Here is a 27,610-nt window from a genome sequence, read left to right as displayed (position 1 = left end):
TCGTGCCAAAACTTCTTACTACTCGTTGCAAATCGAGCAGGCCAAGAACTCAAACAAAGAACTCTACAAAGTAGTAACTAAACTATCACATCTACCCCCACAAACTACTCCCAAACCTACCCAGGCATTCTGCAATAACTTAGCATCATTCTTCTATGACAAAGTAAATAACATCTATGCTAAATTCTCACAAGACACTCAGTCAGACCCCTGCTCTAATTCTGCCCCCATTAAACACCCCACCTTTTCACAATTTCATGAAGTCAATCTTATTCAAGTTGCTGAAACCATGAAAAGCATCAAATCTGGATCAGCTAATGACCCATGTCCAGTTTCCATTCTCCTTCCTCTCTCAGATCTCATTGTACCCCAACTTACTGACATGTTCAACATCATGTTTAGCACTGGAGTCTACCCTACAATCTGGAAGGATACCATCCTCAAACCCCTTCTCAAAAAATCCCACCTTGACCCGGAGGACACCAATAACTATCGTCCAATAGCCAGCCTGCCATTTCCAGCAAAAGCAGTCGAAATATTGATGAATTTCCAACTGTCACAATACATAGAACAACACTCTCTATTGGACGATAGTCAGTTTGGCTTCCGCAAATCTCATAGTACTGAGACGGCACTCATCAAATCCACCGATGAGATTAGGAAAGCACTTGACCAGGGAGGAGCTGCGGTCCTCATTTTGCTGGATCTTTCCGCGGCGTTTGACACGGTCGATCACAACATCTTGATCGACCGTGTCAATGCCATTGGTATCCAAGCGAAAGCTAAAGATCTTATAAGATCCTTCCTAACAGGCCGTACTCAGACGGTGCAGCTAGATACATTTTCATCAGAACAACTGACCTTACCCTGTGGTGTTCCTCAAGGCTCGTCCCTCAGTCCAACCCTATTCAATATCTACGTCACTGATCTGGCAAGGGTAATCAAGAACTGGGGGATGAGCCTAACATCCTACGCGGATGACACCCAGTTAGTTCTCACCATCAAAGACAATGGAGAACAAATAGCTGCCAGTTTCCAACAGGGCATGCTAGCCATCAGTCATTGGATGTCATCTAACTGTCTTAAGTTAAACTCTAACAAGACAGAGGTAATGACTTTTGGCAAACTTACCCCCTCATGGTCTGATGTATGGTGGCCTACTGATTTGGGTCCTCCTCCACCCCCTGTTACCAAGGTCAAAAACCTTGGTTTAACTTTAGATAAAACACTCTCTTACTCAACTCATGTCAATACCACGGTGTCATCTTCCTTTTTTAAATTGAAAACTATAAAAAAGATTCTCCCTTATCTTCCCCCTAACTCTGATAAAACTCTGATCACATCTTTTGTTATGTCCTCAGTGGACTATTGTAACGGACTTTTAATGAATGCCCAAAAGAAGGTCATTAAGAGGTTACAATCTGTACAAAATGCTGCAGCCAGACTACTTTCTGGCACCCCCAAATTCAAATCCATTGCCAACACTATAAAAAACTATCACTGGCTTACAGTCAACAAAAGGATAAAATTCAAGGCACTCTGTTTAGCTTATAAAGCCGCGCACAAACAAGGCCCTCGCTTTCTCATTGATCCACTCACGTTTCATGTCCCCAATCGCTCACTTCGGTCCATGAACAATTTCACTATGACAGTCCCTCGCACCAGAACAGTTGCATGGGGAGATCGCAGCTTCCACATTGCAACCGCTAAACTCTGGAACTCCCTTGATCTAGAGATCAGATCAGCTCCTACTCTTATCATTTTCAGAAGAAAAATTAAAACTTGGCTTTTTGATCAATAATTCAATTTTTGTTTCTTTCTGCCTCATTCACAGCGCCGAGACGCCCTTGGGCAATTGTTCGCGCTCAATAAATTCCATAAATAAATAAATAAATAAAAGGAAGCCGAGATCCAATTATTAACCACTATTTGGGCGAGTGACTCAGTGTACAGTAAACACACCCAGGAGGAGTGGAGAAGTGGAGGAGTGTGGCTCAATGGTTAGAGCGGCAGACCCTGATGCAGAGTTCTGGCCAGGGACCAGGGTTCGATTCCTGCCTCAGCGGGGTCTCGGGCTCAATTTTCTCGGACCTGTTACTTCTCGCCTCGGTGCCTATTCTAATCACGGGCCCCATGCTGCAACTCTGGGCAATAGCTTGCTTAGCCTCCACACCGGCCCCAACAGCGCTTAGGATGCCTGGCTTCACCCTGGGGGTGCCCAGGAGTGGACACTTCACAGGGAAAGCCAGGAGGGGTTCCACAGCGGTATGAGTATCAGCGCCAGGAAGCCGAATAGGCGACACCGCAAGGTGACCGTCTGGTGACAGTGCGCTCTATAAGTACCATGACATTTACATTTACATTTACACCCAGCCAATAAAGTCAGGGCCAAATGCAAATTTAGTCAGGACCGCCCACAAATAGGACCATTCTACGGTATCAAAAGCCATGGTTGCATCCAGGCAGGCGATCACGGCCGGCTCCTGCAGAGTGTGGGCTCTGGCCATAACACCATGCAACGTGCGTAAATTCAGGGCCGTATTTCTATGGGGAATAAATCCCAATTGATCTGGGTGGATCAGTCCACTGATCACTTTCACCAGCCTATTAGAGAGAAGACTGGCCAATATTTTGGGCTCAGCATTCAATAAAGAAATATGCCTATAAGAGGCACATTTAGTCTTTGGTTTACCTTCCTTATGAATCACCACCACAGACGCCACTCTCTGATCCCAAGGCAGAACGCCCCTCTCCCGGGCCTCAACAAACATACCTTTAAGGTAAGGAGCCAGCTTATCTGGTCTGAGCTTATGTAGCTCAATTGGGAGCCCGTTGGGTCCTAGTGCCTTGCCCGAGTTCAAAGAGCGAACAGCTTGAGCTATTTCGTCAGCTGTCAAGGCACTATCCATAAAATCACGATCCTCACTGGACAAGCAAGGGAGCTGTATATCACAAAGCAGCAAATGGGAGTCCTCCTCCGGTCGATCCGAGACCGAGGTATACAGTTTGAAAATATGCCGTAAAGCTATCAACAATATTCTGGGGACTGGCAAGCAACTCTCCCTCTTCTGTAAAAAGTTCTGGGATGACACGCTCGGCTCTACCCTTTTTGTCCAACCAAGCAATACGTTTCCCTGCCTTATTCCCGAGGTCGTAAAGTCTTCCCTGCTGCTCCCTGCCGAAAGCCCTAGCACTATCAGTGACCAGAGATTTATAATCATGCTGTTTAAGGCTCAAAATGTGCAATTTAGCCCGTGTTACCCCCCCTCCAGTTCCCCTTCCAGACGACCAGTCTCGGTCTCTGCCTCAACAACCTCTTTATTCCTTTCCTTTTTTGCACCAGCTATCAGTGATAGAGCTTGACCCCTGATGACCATTTTAAATGCTTCTCAGAGAGACCTCGAGCAGGACACCGATCCTTCATTATCCATAAAATAATCATCTATACCCTTATTTTATTTATTTTATTTTATTTTAATTTCTTCTATAGCGCAGGAATCAATCCCGTAAGGGTATCTCCGCGCTTTGCCAGCTATTGAACGACAGGTAGTGCATCATAAAAAGTTAACAAGACAGAAATGCTTCTTGATAAAGAAGGGTCTTTAGTGTCTTTCTAAAAGACAAGTGGTTGGTGGTCATTCTTACATCAGTGGGAAGTTTGTTCCATAAGGCAGGTCCAACCGCGGAGAAAGCACGATCTCCTTGTCTGTATTTCTTAGTGACAGGGGGCTTTAGAAGGGCTTGGTTGCTTGAGCAGAGAGACCTGCTGGGCTGATACAGCTCAAGGGATTGAGACAGATATTTAGGACTTGCTCCGTAAAGACATTTGTGAACCGTGCAGCATATCTTAAAGTTGATGCGCTGCCGTATGGGAAGCCAATGTAGTTCCTTCAATAAGGGCTTAGAGGGACTCCTGGCTGGTGCACTCATGACCAGTCTTGCTGCTGTGTTCTCGACTACCTGCAAGCGACCTACTGTATCTGCGTTTGCTAATGTCAGCAGGCCGTTACAGTAGTCCAGGCGACTGGTCACCAGGGCCTGTACAAGTGTCTTCCTATAGATGGCAGGGAGATACGGGAAGACACGTCTAAGTAGGCCGATGGTGTGGAAACACAACCCCGCGATGTAGTTGGTGTGTTCCTTCAAGGTCAGTTTTTGGTCTAACTTCACCCCTAGATTCTTTACATGCGGTTTGGATGTAGGTACTGGGCCAAGATCTATTGGCCACCAGTCTGGGGACCAGAGGAGACTCGCCTTGCCAAAGAGCATGACCTCTGTTTTTGTCACATTACATTGGAGGCAGTTCACAGCCATCCAATGTGACACTGCCCTCATACCCTCAGCAAAGTTCCCCTTGACTTTGGGGCCAAGGGAGTTGAAAGGGTAGAGGAGCTGGGTGTCATCTGCGTAGGAAACCGGTATGAACCCATATTTCCGCACAATCTCAGCAAGGGGGGGCCACATATACATTGAACAATGTTGGGCTAAGGCATGAGCCTTGTGGCACCCCCTTCGTGAGCACCCTTGAGATGGAACGGAAGGGGCCCAGGCTGATAGATTGTGATCTCCCGGAAAGAAAACTCTCCAACCATGATAGTGCTGAGCCTCGAATTCCTACTCCCTGCAAACGGCTGAGAAGGATGTTATGGGACACGGTATCAAAGGCTGCGGACAGCCTTTTGATACTTAATGAGATCCTTACGGAGTTTGGGGCTCCGCAGATACCAGGGGTCAATAGGGGCACCCTACCCGCCGATCCCGAAGCAATACAAAACCGGAACCAGAGCGGGGAATGATCAGAGATACCCCTGGCAAGATTAACCGCTTCGGTGACACAAGACGCCTGAGCCGCAGGAACCAAACAATAGTCCAGGCGGGAGAGGCTGCCATGCACACCCGAGTGAAATGTATATTGCTTCTGGTCCGGGTGGCACAATATCCAGCCATCCACTAAACACATTGCATCAAGAAAGTCTGTCAGCCACCGCTGGGCGCGCCCAGTATCTCGTGGGGGATGTCTATCCAGAACTCCAGAAACCAATGTGTTGAAGTCACCCCCAAGATCAAGAGCCCTACCGGCAGTTCGAGCAGAAGCTTTCCCAAATCAACGAATGAGGTGGACTGCATACCCGGGGGCCATAGGCCGACAAGAGGGTAAGAACATGTCCCTCCCAACGACCTGTAATTCCAACATATCTTCCCCTATCATCCTTCAGCGTGGAGTCTATCACCAAAGGGAGCACCTTCTGAATCAGGATGCCCACCCCCTGGACCCAGACTTAAATCCTGCATGAGCCACCAACTTGTACCCCATTCTATGCATCGCCTTACATGAATTGCCAACTAAATGAGTTTCTTGGAACAAGACCACATCCGGCGCCTGGCGCTTGAGATACTGAAGAACCACACTGTGTTTAATCCCATTCACATTCCAACTCAAAACCTTCAGTTCACTACCCCTATCATCGTATGAGAAAAGAAAATCACACTCTCCTGTCTGCTGCATGCTAATCAAACACAATATACTGATGCCATCAACAATCTAAAACATAAAAAAGTTTAAACAGGTTGCTAATAATGTGACACTCAATAGAAGCTTGAGCACGAAAATCCCCCCAACTCTCCACCCCCCGCCCTGCACCCCTGCATGCAGCTTACGCGCATCCCCAACTCACAGTGTGCCTGTCGCCCCCTTTCACCCTGATACTATTCTACAGCTAACTAAAGGTAGAAAATATAGGGAGGGCCCGAACTAGCACGCCACCCTGTTGGGAATTAGCCAGGTATCCCTATTCCTTTCCTTCTCATGTCCTATCTCTATGACCATGCATCACTCATACACTGGTCAGCAGGTATAGCTCCTCCCTCTTTGAGTGTTTATTAATGGAGCCAGTATTGGAATCATTGCTTGGTTTCTACCTTAGTCATTTTATCAGCTTGTTTGGATACCCTTCAGAGAGTGAAGTGCGGGACCTTACCTTCCTTTTTCATTGGTTCGGCGCTTCGAGTGTCCGCGGGACCGCGGAGCTCTTGAGGTCATTTTGTACTGTCATTTGATAACCTGTCGGTTCTCCGTTGAGGACTGGTGCCTTGTTCCTGGTATTTTCGGGTATAGAGGACATTCTATTTCCGACATCGTTCGCTGTCTGAGCGCGGCTGTGCACAGACGCGGTGAGGGACTTCTGGAGCGATACTTCCTGGTGCTGTGTAGCCTATTCCAATCGTTGTGGGCATTTTTGACGCTTTCATGGAGATAGCGTTTATGCTGGCGTTTTTTAGGCATTTTTTGTGTTATGTGGCCACTGTTATCGGGTGTTTTCATTGAAAGGTATTTTTTGGACTTTAGACACTATTAGGGTTTTTTTTCAGTCGTTTGACTTTTTCCCCTTTTTTTTTCTTCAATGGTGGGAGTATTTATTAGCACCTGATGTTTTGTCTTCCTGCAACTTAAGAAAAGAAAACAGACTTCACAAACAGTACGGGTAAGCAGGGGTGTGTAGGATTGTAATGTTTATTTGTTGATGCATGTTCTAAGAGAGACAGACTATTTCAGAGGCTTATGTTTTTGTCTTCTTGCATCCTCTACAGAACTCCAGAGTCAGTTGCAATCCAACTGTGGTCGTGGGTCAGGCAGATTCCAGACAAGTTCCATTGTGCCTTCCATCCCTTTTTGTTTTCTCCCACCCTCTCACTGTGCTCAGACAGCAGGTTCACTGTTATAGGTTTAGGGAACCGCGGTCGGAGTGAGGGTAGAGGACTGGGCTTATCCTCGCTTAAGCAGTGTCGGCTGGTTGGGTGATGATCTGACACACCCCTCCCCGCCCCGTTGCTGCTACCCCATTTCAGGTCAATCTATAGCGACATCTTTACTGACGCAGCAAGTCAGGAGAAACTTTACATACCTGCCCCACCCCCGGTCATTACCAACTACTATTTAAGCCCTAAAGACACCATTTACACTTTGTTATTGTTCTTCAGCTTCGCCTCGGTCTCGGCTCTCCGTCTCAGTCGAGTGTGTACTGTCCAACCAATCCGCCACCACCTCAGGATTGTCAAAGAACCAGGCCTTTTCATTGAGCTCCACCCGGAGAAGGGTTTGAAACATCATAGCATATTTTAGCCCCTTGTCTCTCAATTTCTTCTTCACCGATGAGAAGTTCTGACGCTGTTTTTGTACCATTTGGGTAAAGTCTGGGAAGAAAGAGAGAGTTGTGTTTTCATATTTCAAGGGGGCCCATTACGAGCCGCCTGTAAAATCACATCCCTATCTCGAAAATTCAGGACCCTTTCAATCATGGGATGAGGGGGCGCTCCCAGCCTCGGTCTACCCCCGGGGACCCTGTGCGCACGCTCAATAATGAAAAAATCACTAAGGCCTTTAGGCTTGAGGTGGTTGAGGACAATAGTTTCGACAAACAGATCCGGCGTTTGGCCTTCTGATTACTCAGGTACCCCCAGAATACGGACGTTGTTACACCTGACCCTTCCTTTATAGTCGTCCAGTTTGTGATCTGTGAGGACTCTCGAGGACTTGAGGTCCCGCACCTCCTGTTACAACAGGCTCACGTCGTCAATTAGGCTGGTCGTCTTAAGCTCCAGTGATTTAACCTTTTAGTTGGCCTTCGTGAGGTCCGCCTGCATCAGTGTCTAGTTTGTTGTCTAGGGCTTCCATCTTTTGGCCCAGTGATGCTTGAACCCCATTGATAGCCGCCATAAGATCCGTCAATGTAGGTTCAATGGGGGCAAACGTTACCTCTCCACCCTCCGACGGGGTCTTTTTCAATTCCACCAGGGACCCCCCGGGCAAAGTATAGCAATCCAGCCTGTTTGATTGGATGGTCTTGGACCCCTTGGAGGATCGAGGTAGGGGCTTGTCCAACTCCGTGTTAGTCGCCATCTTACCGATCTTTTACACGAGGCCAGACCAGGTTGAACTCCACACCCGAGGTCAGAGTCACTGATTAATCCGATTCCCTTGTCGCTCACCGACAGGCCATGTGTGATCTCGCCCCCCTAAGGTCTCCACTAGGCCGAGTCCAGTCACCCGGTCTAAAGCACTCCCAACAAACTCCACAGCTTCCGGGTAATAATGAGCAATTCAAGGGTTTCACTCCTCTCCCAGAATCCTCAGGCCAGTTGTGGTTTACAACCAATTCTGATAGGGTCAGACCGATCCACAGCGCACCACCTCCGTCTCCCTTCGCACACTCTATGACTGGGTCACCTCTCCGGAGCCGCACTATGCCATATCTGTGCCCGGCTAGTATTCTCCTCAGTGCTCATCCATCAAACCGGAGAGTGCGCAACAGCTACACAGTTCACGTCATGTCTTTGGTGCACCCTCTCCCTCTCCGAGGCAGGGCCACCAGTGGGCACTCAGCATTCACCCCCGGTCCAATCGCTGGCAGAACACAACGTACAATTAGGGTTCTCCCAAGTCGGCCCGGGCAGGTCTCCTGTCTATCGGGCCACCAATGTGCTCTGTATCCCTCACAGGCCTTCAAAAGACGGCACAGTCTCAAATCTCCCCACCACCATAATTTCGGAAGTCCTTGTGGTGAAGCAGGCCTAGCGTCTAGAACCCGTACCCTTCAGGCTCTTTAACACCAATTCCACACTCACGACGGGCTCACCAGTCGCCTTGTGGGTGTCCACACTCAATTCCCAAAGCAGACCGCGGCCGGGCAATCCTCATTCAATGTTTCCAGCTGTGTGTGTCCCGGGGCGGCCGCGATGCCCAGCAGCCCGGACAGATTATTCCTGGGGAAGGGCAGGAGCGTCACGGGCACCCGCCTCTCCCCAAACACAAATTTACCGTCCTGGCTGAGGCAATGGGGCACGCCAAGACACCCGGAGCATCAACTTCCGACTTCGGGCTGGACCGACGCAAACTGGTCCGCGGCCCCCGTTGTTATTGCACTTACAGGCAGGCCCACAATCACGCGGGGCCCCGGCTTCAACGCCAGACCAGGCCCCGATCTTCTGGGTGGTGAAACTCCGCCGCCGGACCACGGAGGCGATCCGGGGCAGATTCCACGGGCGTCGCCCCTACTCCCTAGTCAGGGATTGGGGCTCGATCGCAGGATAGTTTGCAGGATGTGGCGGCAGGGAACGGAGGTCCGGGGAGCAGAGTCCCGACGTGGCCATCTTGGTGGCCGGCTAGGCTCCTCCTCTTGAATGACACTGTTCAACAAACATCCTGTCTTGGACTAGCCAAGATAAAAGCTTTAAACAAACCGTCCATACCTGTACCTACAGCTGATAGTAAAAACACTTCAGAGGGAGGGGTCGACGTAAAAATTAATTTACTTAAAAAAGAACTGATCCTGATTGTAAGAAATGGTTATTCTGGCTCACAGACACGAATAACTGTCAAGATAGATTCCTGAATATAACATAAGGGTTTACAGTAACTAGGCCAGACCCAAGATATATCCAGAGACAACATCCAGGGATAGTAACAACTTATAGTGTAGGAAAACTATGCCTGGAATGGCTACAACAATCTACACTTACAGAGGTTAAACAACACTTAACTTTACTTAAAGATGGCGTTGATTTGAGAGACTTCTTACTAGTGCCTCATAAACCATGTCATAAACGTTTCATATACGTCAGTATTTATGCTACTTATAATGAAGCATGGAAAGTCATGCAAATAAGAAATGCAGAACGAATATGAGAAATTGATCGTATTAATTTAGAGAAAGCTCTCTCTGTAGTTGATAATGGGTTAACAACACTGTCATCCAGAATTTTTTCTTTAGACAGCATTGTATCCTCTGCCATAGACATAATGGAACAGGACTTGCTCATGTTACAACATGGACAGTCTTAATTGCGTTCTATAATGCTGCTAGACTGGACATTACAAAATCTTCGTTCTGGCTATGTGCCTTGGCGTCTAATCAACACCACATCATTGTTTACTGGATTTAACCTTACAGATAAACAAATCTCTTTGGCACAAAGGGGAACAGACTATACGGTGCTGAGCATAGAAAAACTGGAAAGATTACCATTAACTGTTTCTGAGAAACCAGCCATTGAGTGGATAATACATGGCACCATTACATTGCCAGTGACGATTTTCCAGTTTCAATATTGCTTGAAACACCTACCAGCAGGCCTGTATGAAAGGTTGGGTAAAGAATACATAAAGTAAACCTGGTATTTACCATAAACACACAAATGTTGGAGTGGGGGAAAAGAAGTATTTCTTAGTGGCACACAATGTAACAGCGCACTAAGCGGTACACTTTTATGTCAGGGTATTAATTTACACGAAGCGTGTGACGGTTCTTCGACTAACTTATCATGCCACCTGCACGGTTCACCGGCAGCAGTGATAGATCCAAATTTTAGGCAGCTTTACAATAGGAGCTACATAATGTTGAATGATCACAGCTGTTGTGAAATGATGCCAGGAATTACCCATCTCGTAAGTGTGTCAGCCAGGGTCACTTGTATGCAAGTATTGTTTCCTAAAAGCAAAACAGCCGGGGAGTCGCCACTATGGCCTTCATTGAACATCTCTTCCATTCGAATTGATACTTTAAGCAGAATGAAAGCCATTCTTTTACAAAAAACTGTGCCACTGACCTCGTCTAAAGAGACGTATGATCTGCAAGTGGTCCTCTGCGGAGACACATGCCTTATTATCAACAAACTGCCCCATACATTTCGCAGAAATGCTAGGTAGTATCTTAAACATGTCTGATACCAGTGGTATTGTACATATATTTAAGACAATTTTTTTGAGACTGTTAGCACCCTTTGAAGCAGTCCTGAGCATATTCCTAAACTTCGTGCACTCAGTGTTTTGCAGACTGCCTCTCGTTTTGGGACTTGCAGCAGGGATTATATTTTTGCTACTTCTGCTTCGATATGGCAAGCCAATCCACCAACGACGCCCAGATTACCATCGAGAACACTCTCCTGACAATGAAGTGTCGTGAGCGCATATTCCAAATTTTGGGCTTGGCTCGTTTAAGAGATCTGAATACCACATGGTTTCTTTCATTCAGACCAATCTGGCAAGATTGCATCTTACCTGTTCTACGATGCCTGCCATGTGGAGAAGAATGGGTGCTAGACACCTGTTTAACACTTCTATCAGCACTGCCAGCGGATGTTGACGCTTTGCTTGGTTCCGTAACGGCTCATGCATTGTGTTGTCCCCAGTGGCTACCAATCCTGATGACGGCATTCATGGAAGTCTTACCAGCACAACAAGCTGGGGGTGAGATACGTGGAGCAACAGGCCCACAGGTACCATCTGGGACGAACATTACTAATGCGACTGACGCTGACGGCGATGCTTCTCATCTGTGTACAATTGATCTGCTTAACGAGGTAGTCCAACTTTCACCTACAATAGTAGACAAATTCTTTTCAAACTTAGAAGACAATGTTTTCTGCTAACAGTGAGAATGGCTTTTGAAGTTAGCCCACAGCGTTCTGATGAACTCTGAAATCGACCTTCACTTTTCAAAACAAAACTTCTAACTTTAGAGCTCCCAGTCTGGTTTCCCGACTAATTACTCCACCGAGACAGCCCTCCTGAGAGCTACGGAAACTCTACGGGCAGGAGCTGACGAGGGTCATACGATGGCGCTCATAATGCTGGACCTCAGTGCTGCGTTTGACACTGTAGCTCACTCCATCTTGCTACAGTGTCTAAACCAGGCTGGGGTCACCAAGGCGGCATTGAGATGGCTTAAATCCTTCCTCATAGATCGTAGTTTCCAGGTTCAGAGAGGTAATTTCCTCTCAGACAGCATTACCCTAGAACAGGGGGTGCCTCAGGGCTCTGCCCTGAGCCCCACCCTGTTTAACCTTTATATGGCTCCGCTAGCGGAGGTGGTTCAATCGTACGGCATAAAATTAGTATCTTATGCCGACGATACCCAACTCCTCATCTCCCTATCCCAGGCACCCACCCTGGCCGCTGCTAATTTTAAAACTTGCATGCAGGAGCTTGCAGGCTGGATGAACCAACACTGCCTGAAGCTCAATGGCTCTAAAACAGAGGTTCTTGTGATAGGGGGTAACACGGCTAGTTGGACCCTGGACTGGTGGCCTCCTTGTCTAGGCCCTATACCTTCTCCTTGCAAGGAAGCAAAGAACTTGGGTGTATGGGTTGATCCCAGACTCGCCTTTGATAGTCACGTCCAGAAGCTAGCAGGGAAATGCTTTGGTGTACTGAAGACCTTAAACCGGACCCTGGACCTCCTTCCTTTAGAGGCCAGACGCACGATGACCCAAGCTCTAGTCACCTCCCGTATCGATTACGGTAATGTTCTACTCTTAGGGACTACCGAGAAGAACATCAGAAAGCTGCAGGTTCTCCAGAACACGGCAGCCCGGCTGGTCCTCCGGCTACCCAAAAGAGCTGCCTCCAAACCCGCCCTGGATGCCCTTCACTGGCTCCCTATAAAAAAGAGGATCCTGTTCAAAGCGCTCCTAATATGTTACAGGATAACCTCTCAGGTAGCCCCTGAATACCTGAAGGATCTTGCGATCCCCTATGTGCCCTACAGAGAATTGCGCTCTAAGGGTACCGGGCTTCTGAGTGCCCCCCGGATAAACAAAGCTAGAATGGGTGGGCGCTCCTTTCGTGCGCTGGCGGCTAAAAATTGGAACTCTCTGCCTCTGTACATCAGATTGGCAGAGAAAGAAACCTTATTTAGGAGACTTTTAAAAACCCACCTCTTTACCCTATAGGTCTCTCACTTTCTCCTGCTACTCTCTCCACAGCGCGGGGACACGCCGGGATGGCGTCACCAGGCGCTTTATAAAATCCTTTATTATTATTATTATTATTATTATATTTCCTCGATTTAACTTTTTACAAATTGAATTTTTTTTTTTGGGCACAATCAAAACAGTTTTTATATTCTGTCATGAAATGGTCTCGACCTTTCTTCTGTATTTCAGAGCCATTTCATAAATGTTATTTCATAACTCATTCTGATAAGCATTTTTTCCAATGTCACACTACATGCTTTGAATGAAAATAATGCTTTTTAAATACGTGCAGCACAAATGCTCATTTTCGTGTACAACCATTTTTAATGCATTTTATCTCTTTTGGGTGGGATTGTAAACACATGCTTTGGATATGTCTTTGCTTAGTATTTAGTAATGTCAAACGTAATAAAGTGGAGTGGGTGTTATATAGCGTTTTAGGACCATAGTGTAATTTTCACGATTCATGCCCTTATATAGGTATTATTCACATTACCCTTATATAGGCATAGAAATCATACCCATGTTAAGACATAGCCGATGCGGTCCTAATACAGGCATGGCTACTTCCACTAGTTCCAAAAAGCCACAACGATTTCTTGGAAAACTCGGCTTCAGCAGTCAGGGACATCCACTTTCTTGAATATTAATTTATCCTAGAAATCATGGCATTTTCAAAGAACTACCGTTCTTTGTTGACGGTATGTCCGACCATACGTCAATCCAGGCACCTTCAGGGTATAAATATGCCTACACTTGCTCTAGCAAACACACAGTGATTCGGAGCAGTTCGACTATCTACTTGCTCGATGCATCTCGCTACAGCAAGTGCCGAAGGAAGCCGACCCTCCAGCTGACGCACTGACAGAGAGGCTGCCTTTCTCTCTCTGAGAATCCAGCTCCTGTGTTTCCAAGCTCCCCTTGTTAGGAAATTGGGGTGTTATGAAATCGAGTCCGGAGTCAGAGATACCAGACCTTCTTCATTCTAAACCAAGGTATGAAGCTGATTAGACCCTAAGAGAAATCTTGGATAGATTCTTGGCAAAGAAACTAAACCTATGCTAAACCTCCGTGACTTCTTCCCTCATACTAGACTTAGGTTAGGTACATTGGGGTAGGCGTATTTTAGAAGCACCAGTTGAGTACTTTTAGTCTCTGTTATTTATGTATGTATTTTATGGCTTAGAAACCATACCATGCTTTTACAGTAATATTTCAAAATACTCTTCTTGCTGTACGCATTATACTTTACAGCCAGTATTACGATTGTAGCAGTTCATTTCTTCTGCATGAGAAAAAAGACTGTTCAATAAATACCTTTATTGAAAACTCCCGTCTCTCTATTTCTCTGCACCTCTGGTGAAACAAAGCATGCACGATTGACTGAGTAAAATATATATCTATTGTTTCCACAACTTTGAAGATCAGTTTTATTCTTGGGGAAACAAAGTTGTCATGTTTATGCAGTTGTCAGAAACTAATCCCTTCTTGTGTATTCGAGAAGGTTTCTAGTGACCTCTGAGCTAGCTGGCACTCACAATTAAGTCTAATATATATTCGATAGAGACCTAGTCGACTTAAGTCCTACGTCACATCTATAGGATATATTATTCCAATGCGCAGAGCCTATTGGGAATTTAGGAACTACACTACATGGCGCCCAACGTTTGGTAAGGCACTAATTTAATGCTAGATACTAGAGTAACTCAGTTGTCCTTTTCACAAAGCCCCCTTTTCCCATAAAATACTCCAATAGACGTCTGAAGTGGGTAAAAGGATACAATATCCGCCATTACTGAGTAGGACGAAAATCCTATGTATTAGGTTTTGTTTTGTTCAACGTTGAAGGAGCTAGCTGGCACTCACAATTAAGTCTAATATATATTCGATAGAGACCTAGTCGACTTAAGTCCTACGTCACATCTATAGGATATATTATTCCAATGTGCAGAGCCTATTGGGAATATAGGAACTACACTACAATTTGAGGGAGTTCTTTGGAAATTCACACGGGACAATAACATGGATCCAGATAACTAACATTTTCTCAAGGTTATATCAAATTAATTTTATTAATGGTACTCGTGATTAGATTAAAATCTGCAGTCCAGAGGTGCATAGAGTCTAATTTACCCTGGATACCCCTTAACTTGCCAACCTGCTTCAGCCTCTCCAGCAGGCCTGTCTACAAATAGCATGAATTGTCATGACCCAAACTGCCAACCAGCATTGTACTATGAGCCCTAATAACCTACCTAACAACAATATTCACTAATACAGGCCCACCTAAAAGGCACCACCTCCAATAACCTAGAGCCCACTTACCAACTGACTGTATTTAGTGAAACTGACCTACCTCCTAATTGACAGCACGTAATACAAATGCCCACCTAACAACTGATGGCTCCCAGCAATGTGAGCCCAAACAATGACCCAGGCCCACCTCCTCACTGAGGATATGCAGACCTACTTACCAACATTGCACAATAATGTGGGTTCCCCTACCACATGACAGTATGACAGTATGAGGTGACACTTACCAGAGACATTCCACGGGGCTCTTCTCTTTGATACTGCAGCTGTTTTTCAAAATGAGCCTCAAGTCTGGACAAACTGGCACTCTGAAAACAAGGAAACACAGACTCCAATCACAAAAGGTGCAGCTGAAAGATGTAGGTCTCTTAAGACTCTCTGGTGATTTACAAATGTGGCACAAAGATAGCCTGATTATCCTTGAAGTGTGACTGCAGTCTTGTATATAACTGTTGAGTGTCGGCTGTTCTGAGAGCAGCCACTGTTAGACAGCTGCTTTAATGCACATCTAGGCGAGTCTTTTGTCCAGTAGAACTCTTGGATAAACTACTTCCAGCATTGTGTTTGCCTGCTTCAGCCAATCTTAGCACTGCTCCTATGCTGTTTAGCATTTTAAGCAGCAAGAAAGCAGTGCTTGGATGCTAACATCCAGGACGCAGCGCGAAGCAGGAGGCACTTTGGTTGTATTTGCAGCTGAGCCGAAAGTGTGCTGTGCTGCAGAAGATCATCAAAGGGAAGTTTATTTTTAAAGGGTTTCATGTAATTTTTGATGTGCTCACCACAAAATGTAACAGCCGCCACTGTTGTAGAATATGCTCTTACAGCTTTCTAGCATCCCTTCTCTGCCAGAGATTGCATAAAGGTTAGTTATGAGTAAAGATCCAGGAAATGCTATCATCTCCACATTAATTTATCCACAATATTAAAGGGTCAACACAGTCTACAGAAAATAAAAAGGTTCTCACTACCCAGTTCTGTATTGCTAGAAATCACCAAGAATAGGCATTCCAGAATCTGTCTTTGGTTGATGATTAACAACACAATTACAAGTTGTCCCCGTAGGAATTATTTTCACAATATTCTTCAATCAATATCAGTCACAATAGTGATCATGTATTTATAAAGCAGCAAGGAAATTACAGTTTAGGAACTGTTATTTTATTTTGTCTTTATCAAAACGTTTTTTATGGCAACAAAAATACTACACAATATATACACTTTTTCTTGTAGTATTGGACACCTTATGTTTTTTCCATGGGGAACACACTACCATGCGAAAAGGGTGTAGTTATAACATAATTCATTCATTGTAACAAATATTCAAACAATGAAACAAATAAAGTGGTGCCGTGCGTCGACTTTTCGGTCCCTCGTTGGTTAAAGCAAATCCATAGGACCATCATCAGGACTAGTTGCACATATATATCAACAACCTCCAGCCGGAGGTGAAGAAGACTATGATGAATCAAGTTGTTCAACCAATACTGACAACTCTCAAATATGTCTTCACTCAGCGTTTCAAATGCGATAATCAATCCAGCAGCGACTAGATCACTGGCAACAGAAATGGCGTGTGTGTCTCCAATTCCAGTCAGTTGTAATATGAACGACTTCCCAATATATTGCAGGTTGGCATCTCACATGAAAATGATCCAACAGCAGCGGCTTAGTCACTGGCCAGGGGAAGGTGGCGTTCCTATCTCTCTCTCGGTCTGGTTGATGATAGCATCTAACATTTTTAGACCTTTTGTGACATCATTCATTGGAGGGACTGTTACAACAAAGAAATGACGGAACACCCAGAAAACCCTTTTAGTACCCAAACTCCTCTGTTGCACCTGTCCTTGAGCTCAAGATGTTCAAGAAACCATGAATTTTCCAAACCAACACAGTAATTAAAAGTGAAATTTGCAGATCCAATACATATGCATTCATTTGATCACTTGCACATAGTACATGGATCTTCTTGCCGCCACAGAAAGTATTGCTGATTTTGTGAACGTTTTCCATAATTGAACTAAAATGTGCATCAATATTAGTATTAGTGGGTTTGAATTTCCACATATATACTGACAGAGCTATTGCAATTGAAACACAATCATCATAATGATGTATTTGAGTATGTTTCTTCTGGCTTAGACTGACTAGGCCGAGTTAAGCCTAATCTCCATTTTTGTTAAAATGGCTCCTCAATCATGATGTTCGTTCTGTGTTTATATTTTCTCGTTCGATACCACGTGCAGCAAGATGTGCACTGTTTATTTTGTATGAGACATTCTTAAAGAACTTGTAGGGGGAGACTTTTTTTTTTACTTTCAAGGATCTTCCTGCTAGCATACTGTATTACATTCATTCACAATTGCTTTTGTTGTTTATGTATCGTTTGTTCTGACACCTCCGGTTGGCATTAGGTCAGAAGGAGGAATCAATATTCATTTTAAGGGCAAGTGCTTAGATGGTAGGGTTACGTGACATTGAAAAACTATCAAATATGGTTTTGTTGTAGAAATGCTCACACCATGCTGACTTTGCAGTTTTCATGAATTCCTATCTATCTCTATATATAAAAATGAAAGAATGTCTGTTTGTCCTTTATGCATTACTACACCCTTCATCCGATCGGCATGAAACTTTGGGGAGTTGTTGAGTACACTCCCGCAAAGGTTTATGGCCCAAAAAAAAAAATATATATATATACTTTCCAATACTGAACGTTTACAGTTTCCGGTGCGACTCGCTTTTGCAATGACCATCAACAAAGCACAAGGACAATCGCTGCAAGTGTGTGGACTAGATTTGTTGAATCTGTGCTTCTCACATGGACAACTGTATGTGGCCACCTCACGCATCGGAAAACCTTCTGATTTATTCGTGTTCGCACCAGACGGAAAAACAAAAAATACTGTGTAGCCACAAGCACTCGAATAAATAAACAGAATTAAAACAACACTTTAAAATGTTTTCCATATTAAAATTAATAAGTTTCAATAAAAATGACAGAATGTAAATTGAATGTTATCATAACAAGTTTCCTTAAATTTCCTTTCTTCTGAGATCGCAGAAACGAGCGACGGGTAAGATCGTGCTATATAAAGTTTAACCCTTGAATTTAGGATCGGCCAGGTTAGGTTGTTATGGGTCTCTACTAAGGAGATGCTGCCAGATTTTGATATTGGCTTGCTGCATGTTTGAGATTTAGTCTAATTACCTAATTTTTGCTCATTATTGCATTATTTCTGAGCTTTCAGGAAATTTACTTCTATGTACCTACTTTAATTCAATGAGCTTGCTGATTCATTTGCACTTTCCTATTTTCTGCATTGCACTTTAAATACTAATAAATCTTCATGGTTTCGTCTACATTTCTGATCTCGAACTCCCTTTTTGAGTCAGCCTTATTGTGAGAAGTTGGCCCGATATGCAGCGTTCGCTATTCTAGCGACCACTATGCATCGGTCCAAACGACCCTTATGGTGATTGGTTGTAAGTCAACCTTAGACCAGCTATCCTAGTAGCGTGGATACGAGCAGTCTTCAGGCTAAACTCTAGAGGGCGTGTTAAGCCAGCTGTTATACCATCACATACCCCTTGAACACCAAGTGAAAGGACACCACACAAGTGTTATGAAAATAAACAGTGTATTTATTAGAATCACAACAGCCCTGGACTCTTTATGAGGACAGGGTACTTAGCACAGAACAAAACTCTTAAGAAAATACTTCAAGTGCACAATTAAAACAAATGCCCGAGGGCACGGAAAGTTCTAATGGTCTCGGGCGGACCCGATAAGGCAAGTCGGAAGCGAGGGACTCGGGACCCTAGAGTAAGGAGGCTATGCAGGCACCGAAATGCCGAAGTTACCTAGCCACGAGGGCTGCGGCTGCACAAGTCTTACAGGCGTCGGGGTCTTCGCTGACGAGCCAGGAGCCGGAAGAAAAGGAGTTGCTGGCCGGCGACCAGTGATGAATAGTTCGTAGAGATCCAAGCCTGGATCAGTGATCGTTGATACCTGAAAGCAGAGGGGACCAAGTTCGTACTACTAGCCAGTAGTCAGTGGGTACCAGGAAGGCACAGGATGGCCGTCACCTCAACTAGGTGAGTGGGCGACGCTAGGCTCTGCAGTCTCACGGACCAGGAGGCGTTGTCGGCGACCAGGATGGAGGTGCGAGCTGTCCCACGAAGGTTGATGCTGTCGGCGTGGCTGGGCCCAGGATTGGGGCAACAAGCCTTGGCAGATTTCAGAGCCACGTGGTGGGCCTAAAATGGCGTCTTGAGTGGACCAGGAGGGTCCGGGGTGCTTCTCTCAAAGAAGGAAGCAAAGGCCAGTCTGGAGCAACCAGACCAGCAGCGTTGGTTGTCGGATGTCGTCAAAGAAGGGCACAAGCCAGCGGCTAGTGACCAGACAACGTGCTGAGTAGCGAGCAGAAGGGCCCCACGCAGATCGTGGAGATGCTGGGAGACTGCACTTCGGTGCTGGAGCTGCTCAGGGTCGGGGCTTCTCGGACCCCAGAGCACTCGCCAGAGAATTGCTTCGATGGTCGTGCTGATTAAGAAAGCGTGCAGGTTTTGATGATGGCCGGTCCCTCGAGGTCTCGTCGCACCCACAGATCTCAGCTGAGCTGACGACGTGGGTAGAGGTCAGAGGTGCCAGGGAAGCCAGTTCTCGTCGAGCTGGGCCGTCGGATCCTTGAGGAAGGACTTGCAGCAAACCGCAGAGTTCTTAGATGGTGCCCGCTGATGCAGGGTGACTACTCCTTAGCCACAAGGGAGAAATCTTGAGAAGAGTCTCGAAGTCCTTTCGTAGAAAGTATTCTTGATTCAAAGATGATCTAATTTGGAAGGGTCCCCGCTCCGGCCTTTATCCTAAAGAAAGGGGTGGGTACATGACTAGGTCCTGCCCTAGGGGTGGGACCAAGAAGGGGGGTAGTTACACCCCTCTTCCCTGCCGGACTTTCCCCAGGTCAGGGGCTGCGCGCCCCTGGAACTGGTTCTGACCGGCAGATGCGTAGTGAGCACCGGGGTGCCACTCCGCAGTCACCTTCTCGCAAAGCCCTACCTACCCAGAATACACAAACCCTGTCTGGGACGGTGCGAACACCGCCCTGGACAGGAAACCCTTTGTCCAAGCTCTCCTCGCTGGAAGGACTCCCAGCAGCAATGAGGTCAGACTCGTGTCTGTGGTGGCAGCATCCATTTTGTGGAGCTGAGGCTTTAGTTAACTTTAACCGGGGTTCACAGTTACGTACATGTCGTGTCCCTCTAGAAGGGCGGAAGGCTATACTCGTCGCCAGAATTGGTGAGGGGGCAGCATCCCGATTCGTATGACACCTTACTCGACATGTCTTGATAACGCTATACCGAAGTTACCGATATGATACGCGTTATCATGGAACAGCCATTGGGTCTTGGTTCCGCAAGCTGCAACCGGGCTCGGCTCGTGCCAGAGCCCAATTCACACGGGTCCATGCACTCTGCCTTCAGGATTGTCAAGGCCTGCCATAGGAGTGACTGATAGGAAGCCGGGTGTCCATTGTGAGGTTAGATATAGGGATACTATACCTAAAGCAACGAGCGAGTACGCTACGTTGCCCCAGCTGTCGTGCAGCCAGTTGTGTCAGATTTAGATGGCCATCCAGGGGTGGCATAATACATGCTTCAGCCCCTGGTAGGCCCTGGGTACACCGATGCCCTGAGTTACAGGGTCTGACAGGGTGGCCCAGTTCCAATTGGAAATGTACCTAAGGTACATGGAATCCATTTTAGAGAGAGAGCAGTAGGCCTGGGGTCCTGATTGGCAGGGCCCCAGGTCAACTAAGTCGGAAAACCAGCAAAACACCAGGCAAAAAGTCGGGGGTAACCATAGTCAGGTATCTACCTTCCTACACAACCCCCCCCCCAAACGAAAGGAGATAAGGCTATCCTTGTCCAGGTAAGCCTATATTGCCTGAGTGGCCATATGAGGTGGTACATGCACTGGCATGGTTACCCCCTGTATCATGGTCCACTAAGCAACCCCTCACCCTAAGGGTATCTGAGGGTCTCCACCATAGGGAATCACTACCTGTGGTGTGTTTTGGCAAAGTAAAAGGCTGGTGTGGGAATGGAGTACTGAAGTGAGATTCCACTACTGTTGGGCTCAACTTCCTCCCATCACTATCTACCATATGTGCCTTTCTTTCCAGTACTGAGTTGCTATGAGCTCTCAGGGTCAACCTCTGGCTACCTAAAGCTGGAGGCTGAGTCCCTCTGTTTGGCTTACTGGGGGGACAGGTCAGGTTTGGGGTTTTTAGGCCCCAGGTTTGGCTGTGCCCAACAGTGTCCAGCTGGGGGAGTTCCCTAACTAAGTTTAAGGGGGATCCCTCAGGAGTGTGTTTTATTTTCACTTGGCTAGGACTACTAGCTTCAGTGATCCTAATCTGCTGATTGGGAAATTCTTTTGGACAGGGGGCCCTTTGGGGTCCACCACTGGCCTCCCTGACCTCTACAGCCCTGGGCTGACTGAGGCAGGGTAGAGAGGGGCAGGTTACCTGCTCCAGACTGGGTCCCACCTGGGAAGGTTCCACTGTCATCAGGGGCTCTGCCAGGCTAGGCCTGACTACCTCTGGGGCAGTCCCTTCACCAGGGGTAGAGTCAGTTCCCTGAGGAGGCTGGCTCTCACCTAGTGTCTGGGAGGGGGAAGACTTTTCTTCCTCCTCAATGCTCTCTGTCTGAGTGGAGCGATCCATAGTTTCAGGCTTCACAACACTGTTATCTGTCTGAGTTTGAGCTGTGGCCATCACAACTCCACCAACCTTTTCAGGAAGGGACTCAGTTTGGGTTTTGGCTGTGACCATCACAGCCTTGCCAACCTGTTCAGGAAAGGCATCTTTCGGGGATAGGGCTGTGACTGGCACAGCCCTCCTGACCTGTTCAGGGAGGACATCTTGGACTGGGGCTGTGGCTATCACTGCCCCACTACCCTTACCATGGAGGTTTACCATTTTAAAATGGGTTTCTTGCTCTACCTCAGCCCAGGCTGAGGTCTCTAAATCATTCCCCAGTAGGCAATCTACAGGCAAGTTTGGTGACACTGCCACTCTCTTGTGACCAGTGACACCTCCCCAGCTGAGATTTATCACTGCTATGGGATGATCTCTCTGTACTCCATCAATGTTCACTACCTGGTATGTGGCACCAGGCATAAGTTGCCTTGAGGGGACTAGGCTCTCAGCCACCATGGTGATGCTAGCCCCTGTGTCTCGGTAGGCCTCAACTTTTGAACCATTGATGAGGGGCTCTTGTCTGTACCTGCCAAAAGTGTTGGGACAGGCTGTGAAGTTGGCAAACCCCATGCCAGTCTCACAGACAAGAGTATCTAAGTCAGGGGACCTGGTTACGCCAGAGTCCCCAGGTACTCCCAAAGAAAATGCACCCAGATTCTTGGGGGCACTCCCACCACCTGGGGGATTACTACTAGTAGTAACAGGAGGCTGGGAAGCTTTATTTGGGGGTATGTTCTCCTTATTGTTGTTGGCCTTGGGACAACTGCTGTCAGTTTTGTAATGGCCCACCTGTTTGCAGGTGTGACAATAAGGTTTCTTTTGGGTTTTGGGAGAAGTTGGGGACCCACCCTTTTCAGAGGAATTTTGGGGCCCTGTGGTTTGATCAGAAGATTTATTCCCACTCTTCTCTTGAGGCTTGGTCGATTCCTTCTTTTGGTCACCACCCTGGTTCTTAGGCCTGACCCTGGTTCTGACCCATTTGTCCGCCCTCTTACCCAATTTTTGTGGAGAGGTCAGATCAGAGTCTACCAGGTGCTGGTGTAATAACTGGTTCTGACAATTACTTAAGATTTGCTCTCTCATAATTAGATTGTACAATCCTTTAAAATCAGTAACCTTACTTCCCAGTAGCCAGCCTTCAAAAGCCTTAGTGGCACAATCGACAAAGTCAGACCAGTCCTGAGACTAAGTTTTCTGGGTATCCCTGAACAGCAACCTGTACTGCTCAGTGGTTAGGCCGAACCCATCAATCAGTGTGTTCTTCAGGACCTGGTAATTGTTAGCATCCTCGACTCTAGTAGTGAGGAGCTTATCTCCACCTTTACCTTCAAAGGAGAGCCACAAGATAGCTGCCCACTGACTCTGGGGGATGCACTGTACAGTGCAGGCCCGCTCCAAAGCAGCAATCCATTTGTGGATGTCGTCCCCTTGCTTAAAGGGGGGCACTATCTTACTCAGGTGTCTAGTGTCTAAACTCCTGTTTTCCCGTGGGGGAATGCTGCCACCAGTGGGAATTGTCCCACTCAATTCTTGCTCTCTAGCAAAGGCGAGTCTCTCTTTGGCTAGGGCAAGTTCTTCCCTTTCGATCCGCAGATTGACTTCCCGCTCCTTCGCTTCGTACACTCTCCTCTGAGGGGATGTCATCCCTCTTCGAGCAGAGCCTCGAGAGCCATTGGTTCGAACGGATCTGTTAGAGCCTCTCCACAGAGATCTAACTCGCCCGTTCCCAATGTTAAGCTGGCCCGAGAGAGGGCCCAGGGGTCTCCTAGTACCAATCTCGTGCCGGCTTAAGTTGTCCTGGGTTAGCTGGCTAACTACTACTGGACCTTTGTCTGCCTCGTCCCCAGATGTCTCTGGCTCCTCGTCCTCCTCTTCGCCCTTGGCGGAGAGATGGATAAGGTCAGGGTCACCTCGGGTTCCCTCTAGGGGAGGCATATCCACTTCTGGATGAGAAGGGTCGGTGTTACCCGCCCTCCTTGCATCATAAGTCTCCAAGAGACCAATCAGAAATGGAATGGTAGGGTTGGCACCCTGTTTTAGCTTTCGAGATGTACAGATCTGTCGCATCTCGTGAAAGCTAAGCGCAGCATATCTGGAGGTGACCTGTGGAAGGTCGACTGACACGAGGTGAGACTCAGAGTTTCCGCCTTTGTCTGACATGCTGCTTCTAGTGTGGTGTAAGTGATGCACCTACCTACACTATGGGTTTACCTACTGATCCCTTGCTAAGAGTTGTAGCCAAGGTGTGCTAAGCCTTGAGGAGCTACAACAGCTGGTTCAGTAGAACTCAGAGTATTCTAAGCTAAGTTATATGTACCTGGAGTACTTATGCGATCTTTCACAAGATATTCTTAGGATACGCGTGAAAATAAACAGCAAGCTCAAATCCCAACCGCTGCTCACCAATGTAAGAAGTTGGCCCGATATGCAGCGTTCGCTATTCTAGCGACCACTATGCATCGGTCCAAACGACCCTTATGGTGATTGGTTGTAAGTCAACCTTAGACCAGCTATCCTAGTAGCGTGGATACGAGCAGTCTTCAGGCTAAACTCTAGAGGGCGTGTTAAGCCAGCTGTTATACCATCACATACCCCTTGAACACCAAGTGAAAGGACACCACACAAGTGTTATGAAAATAAACAGTGTATTTATTAGAATCACAACAGCCCTGGACTCTTTATGAGGACAGGGTACTTAGCACAGAACAAAACTCTTAAGAAAATACTTCAAGTGCACAATTAAAACAAATGTCCGAGGGCACGGAAAGTTCTAATGGTCTCGGGCGGACCCGATAAGGCAAGTCGGAAGCGAGGGACTCGGGACCCTAGAGTAAGGAGGCTATGCAGGCACCGAAATGCCGAAGTTACCTAGCCACGAGGGCTGCGGCTGCACAAGTCTTACAGGCGTCGGGGTCTTCGCTGAGGAGCCAGGAGCCTGAAGAAAAGGAGTTGCTGGCCGGCGACCAGTGATGAATAGTTCGTAGAGATCCAAGCCTGGATCAGTGATCGTTGATACCTGAAAGCAGAGGGGACCAAGTTCGTACTACTAGCCAGTAGTCAGTGGGTACCAGGAAGGCACAGGATGGCCGTCACCTCAACTAGGTGAGTGGGCGACGCTAGGCTCTGCAGTCTCACGGACCAGGAGGCGTTGTCGGCGACCAGGATGGAGGTGCGAGCTGTCCCACGAAGGTTGATGCTGTCGGCGTCGCTGGGCCCAGGATTGGGGCAACAAGCCTTTGCAGATTTCAGGGCCACGTGGTGGGCCTAAAATGGCGTCTTGAGTGGACCAGGAGGGTCCGGGGTGCTTCTCTCAAAGAAGGAAGCAAAGGCTAGTCTGGAGCAACCAGACCAGCAGCGTTGGTTGTCGGATGTCGTCAAAGAAGGGCACAAGCCAGCGGCTAGTGACCAGACAACGTGCTGAGCAGCGAGCAGAAGGGCCCCACGCAGATCGTGGAGATGCTGGGAGACTGCACTTCGGTGCTGGAGCTGCTCAGGGTCGGGGCTTCTGGGACCCCAGAGCACTCGCCAGAGAATTGCTTCGATGGTCGTGCTGATTAAGAAAGCGTGCAGGTTTTGATGATGGCCGGTCCCTCGAGGTCTCGTCGCACCCACAGATCTCAGCTGAGCTGACGACGTGGGTAGAGGTCAGAGGTGCCAGGGAAGCCGGTTCTCGTCGAGCTGGGCCGTCGGATCCTTGAGGAAGGACTTGCAGCAAACCGCAGAGTTCTTAGATGGTGCCCGCTGATGCAGGGTGACTACTCCTTAGCCACAAGGGAGAACTCTTGAGAAGAGTCTCGAAGTCCTTTCGTAGAAAGTATTCTTGATTCAAAGATGATCTAATTTGGAAGGGTCCCCGCTCCGGCCTTTATCCTAAAGAAAGGGGTGGGTATATGACTAGGTCCTGCCCTAGGGGTGGGACCAAGGAGGGGGGTAGTTACACCCCTCTCCCCTGCCGGACTTTCCCCAGGTCAGGGGCTGCGCGCCCCTGGAACTGGTTCTGACCGGCAGATGCGTAGTGAGCACCGGGGTGCCACTCCGCAGTCACCTTCTCGTAAAGCCCTACCTACCCAGAATACACAAACCCTGTCTGGGACGGTGCGAACACCGCCCTGGACAGGAAACCCTTTGTCCAAGCTCTCCTCGCTGGAAGGACTCCCAGCAGCAGGAGGTCAGACTCGTGTCTGTGGTGGCAGCATCCATTTTGTGGAGCTGAGGCTTTAGTTAACTTTAACAAGGGTTCACAGTTGCGTACATGTTGTGTCCCTCTAGAAGGGCGGAAGGCTAACCTCGTCGCCAGAATTGGTGAGGGGGCAGCATCCCGATTCGTATGACACCTTACTCGACATGTCTTGATAACGCTATACCGAAGTTACCGATATGATACGCGTTATCATGGAACAGCCATTGGGTCTTGGTTCCGCAAGCTGCAACCGGGCTCGGCTCGTGCCAGAGCCCAATTCACACGGGTCCATGCACTCTGCCTTCAGGATTGTCAAGGCCTGCCATAGGAGTGACTGATAGGAACCCGGGTGTCCATTGTGAGGTTAGATATAGGGATACTATACCTAAAGCAACGAGCGAGTACGCTACGTTGCCCCAGCTGTCGTGCAGCCAGTTGTGTCAGATTTAGATGGCCATCCAGGGGTGGCATAATACATGCTTCAGCCCCTGGTAGGCCCTGGGTACACCGATGCCCTGAGTTACAGGGTCTGACAGGGTGGCCCAATTCCAATTGGAAATGTACCTAAGGTACATGGAATCCATTTTAGAGAGAGAGCAGTAGGCCTGGGGTCCTGATTGGCAGGGCCCCAGGTCAACTAAGTCGGAAAACCAGCAAAACACCAGGCAAAAAGTCGGGGGTAACCATAGTCAGGTATCTACCTTCCTACACTTATTATTGACTGTATTTTGAAATGCTATTTTAATCTTGTCTCTGGGACACATTACCTCATAGACTTTGAAGTTAACACTATCCCTGACACCTGCAATTTACTATTGCACTACTGTCATGCATATTATCAATGTGATAGCACACCAGCATTATCACAGAGGAACCACAGTATCCCATCTGTGTACTCTTTAATTTTACTTGAACAGCAATGACAATGCCCCCCCCAAAATGTAGCTATGCTTGACATATCTTGCACTTCCCCATAATGCCTAAATCTGAGACCATTGCTATTTACAAGATGTCTTTAGGCTATATTACAGTATGGCAGACCAGTGACCACACATTTCTCTATAATGGGCACTGCCTGACACTCAGCTGGATCCAAACTGAGACCTGGTGAGACTGAACCAAAGACAGTCTGTCGGCCAAGGCCTTGGCCTCTTTCTTCTCCAATGCACCAAAGTGAGACTTACCACACACTAATTCCACTTCTGTTTCACATGCAAAGACCAATGGCCAGATGTAGGTAAAAAACATTTACCGATTTTAAAATACCGAATTGTACCGATTCGGTATTTCAAAATCGGTAAATGGTATGTAGGTCTCAACATCTGGATTCGTTACCGAATCCTTAACAATTCTTTAATTACCGATTCGGTAAATACCGAATCGGTAATGCCCATTCATTCCTATGGGCTTTGAAGCCCATAGGAATGATTAGGCATTACCGATTCGGTATTTACCGAATCGGTAATTAAAGAATTCACAAGGGTGCAGGGGGTGTCACTTTGACACCCTCTGGCACCCCCAAAACAGGCACAGGTGCCATGTGGCAGGCATACCTGCCCTAAGGGCAGGTCTGCCTGTCACATGACATAGGTGTGCATGCACACCG

The 27,610-nt window shown here is 47.4% G+C and overlaps 1 protein-coding gene across 1 annotated transcript in view; it reads right to left on the bottom strand.

Moving 5' to 3' along the window:
• LOC147712145 (uncharacterized) overlaps positions 1–27,610 on the bottom strand; it is a 936,609-nt gene that overhangs the window by 194,294 nt on the left and 714,705 nt on the right. The window contains exon 16 of the mRNA XM_086922921.1: positions 15,291–15,371. Coding sequence (XP_086779047.1) covers positions 15,291–15,371 — 81 coding nt within the window. The remainder of the gene's footprint in view (positions 1–15,290; positions 15,372–27,610) is intronic.

The sequence above is a fragment of the Lissotriton vulgaris genome, chromosome 5 (assembly GCF_964263255.1).
Source record: "Lissotriton vulgaris chromosome 5, aLisVul1.2, whole genome shotgun sequence".
Taxonomy (NCBI): domain Eukaryota; kingdom Metazoa; phylum Chordata; class Amphibia; order Caudata; family Salamandridae; genus Lissotriton; species Lissotriton vulgaris.
This window is presented reverse-complemented; position numbering and strand designations above follow the sequence as displayed.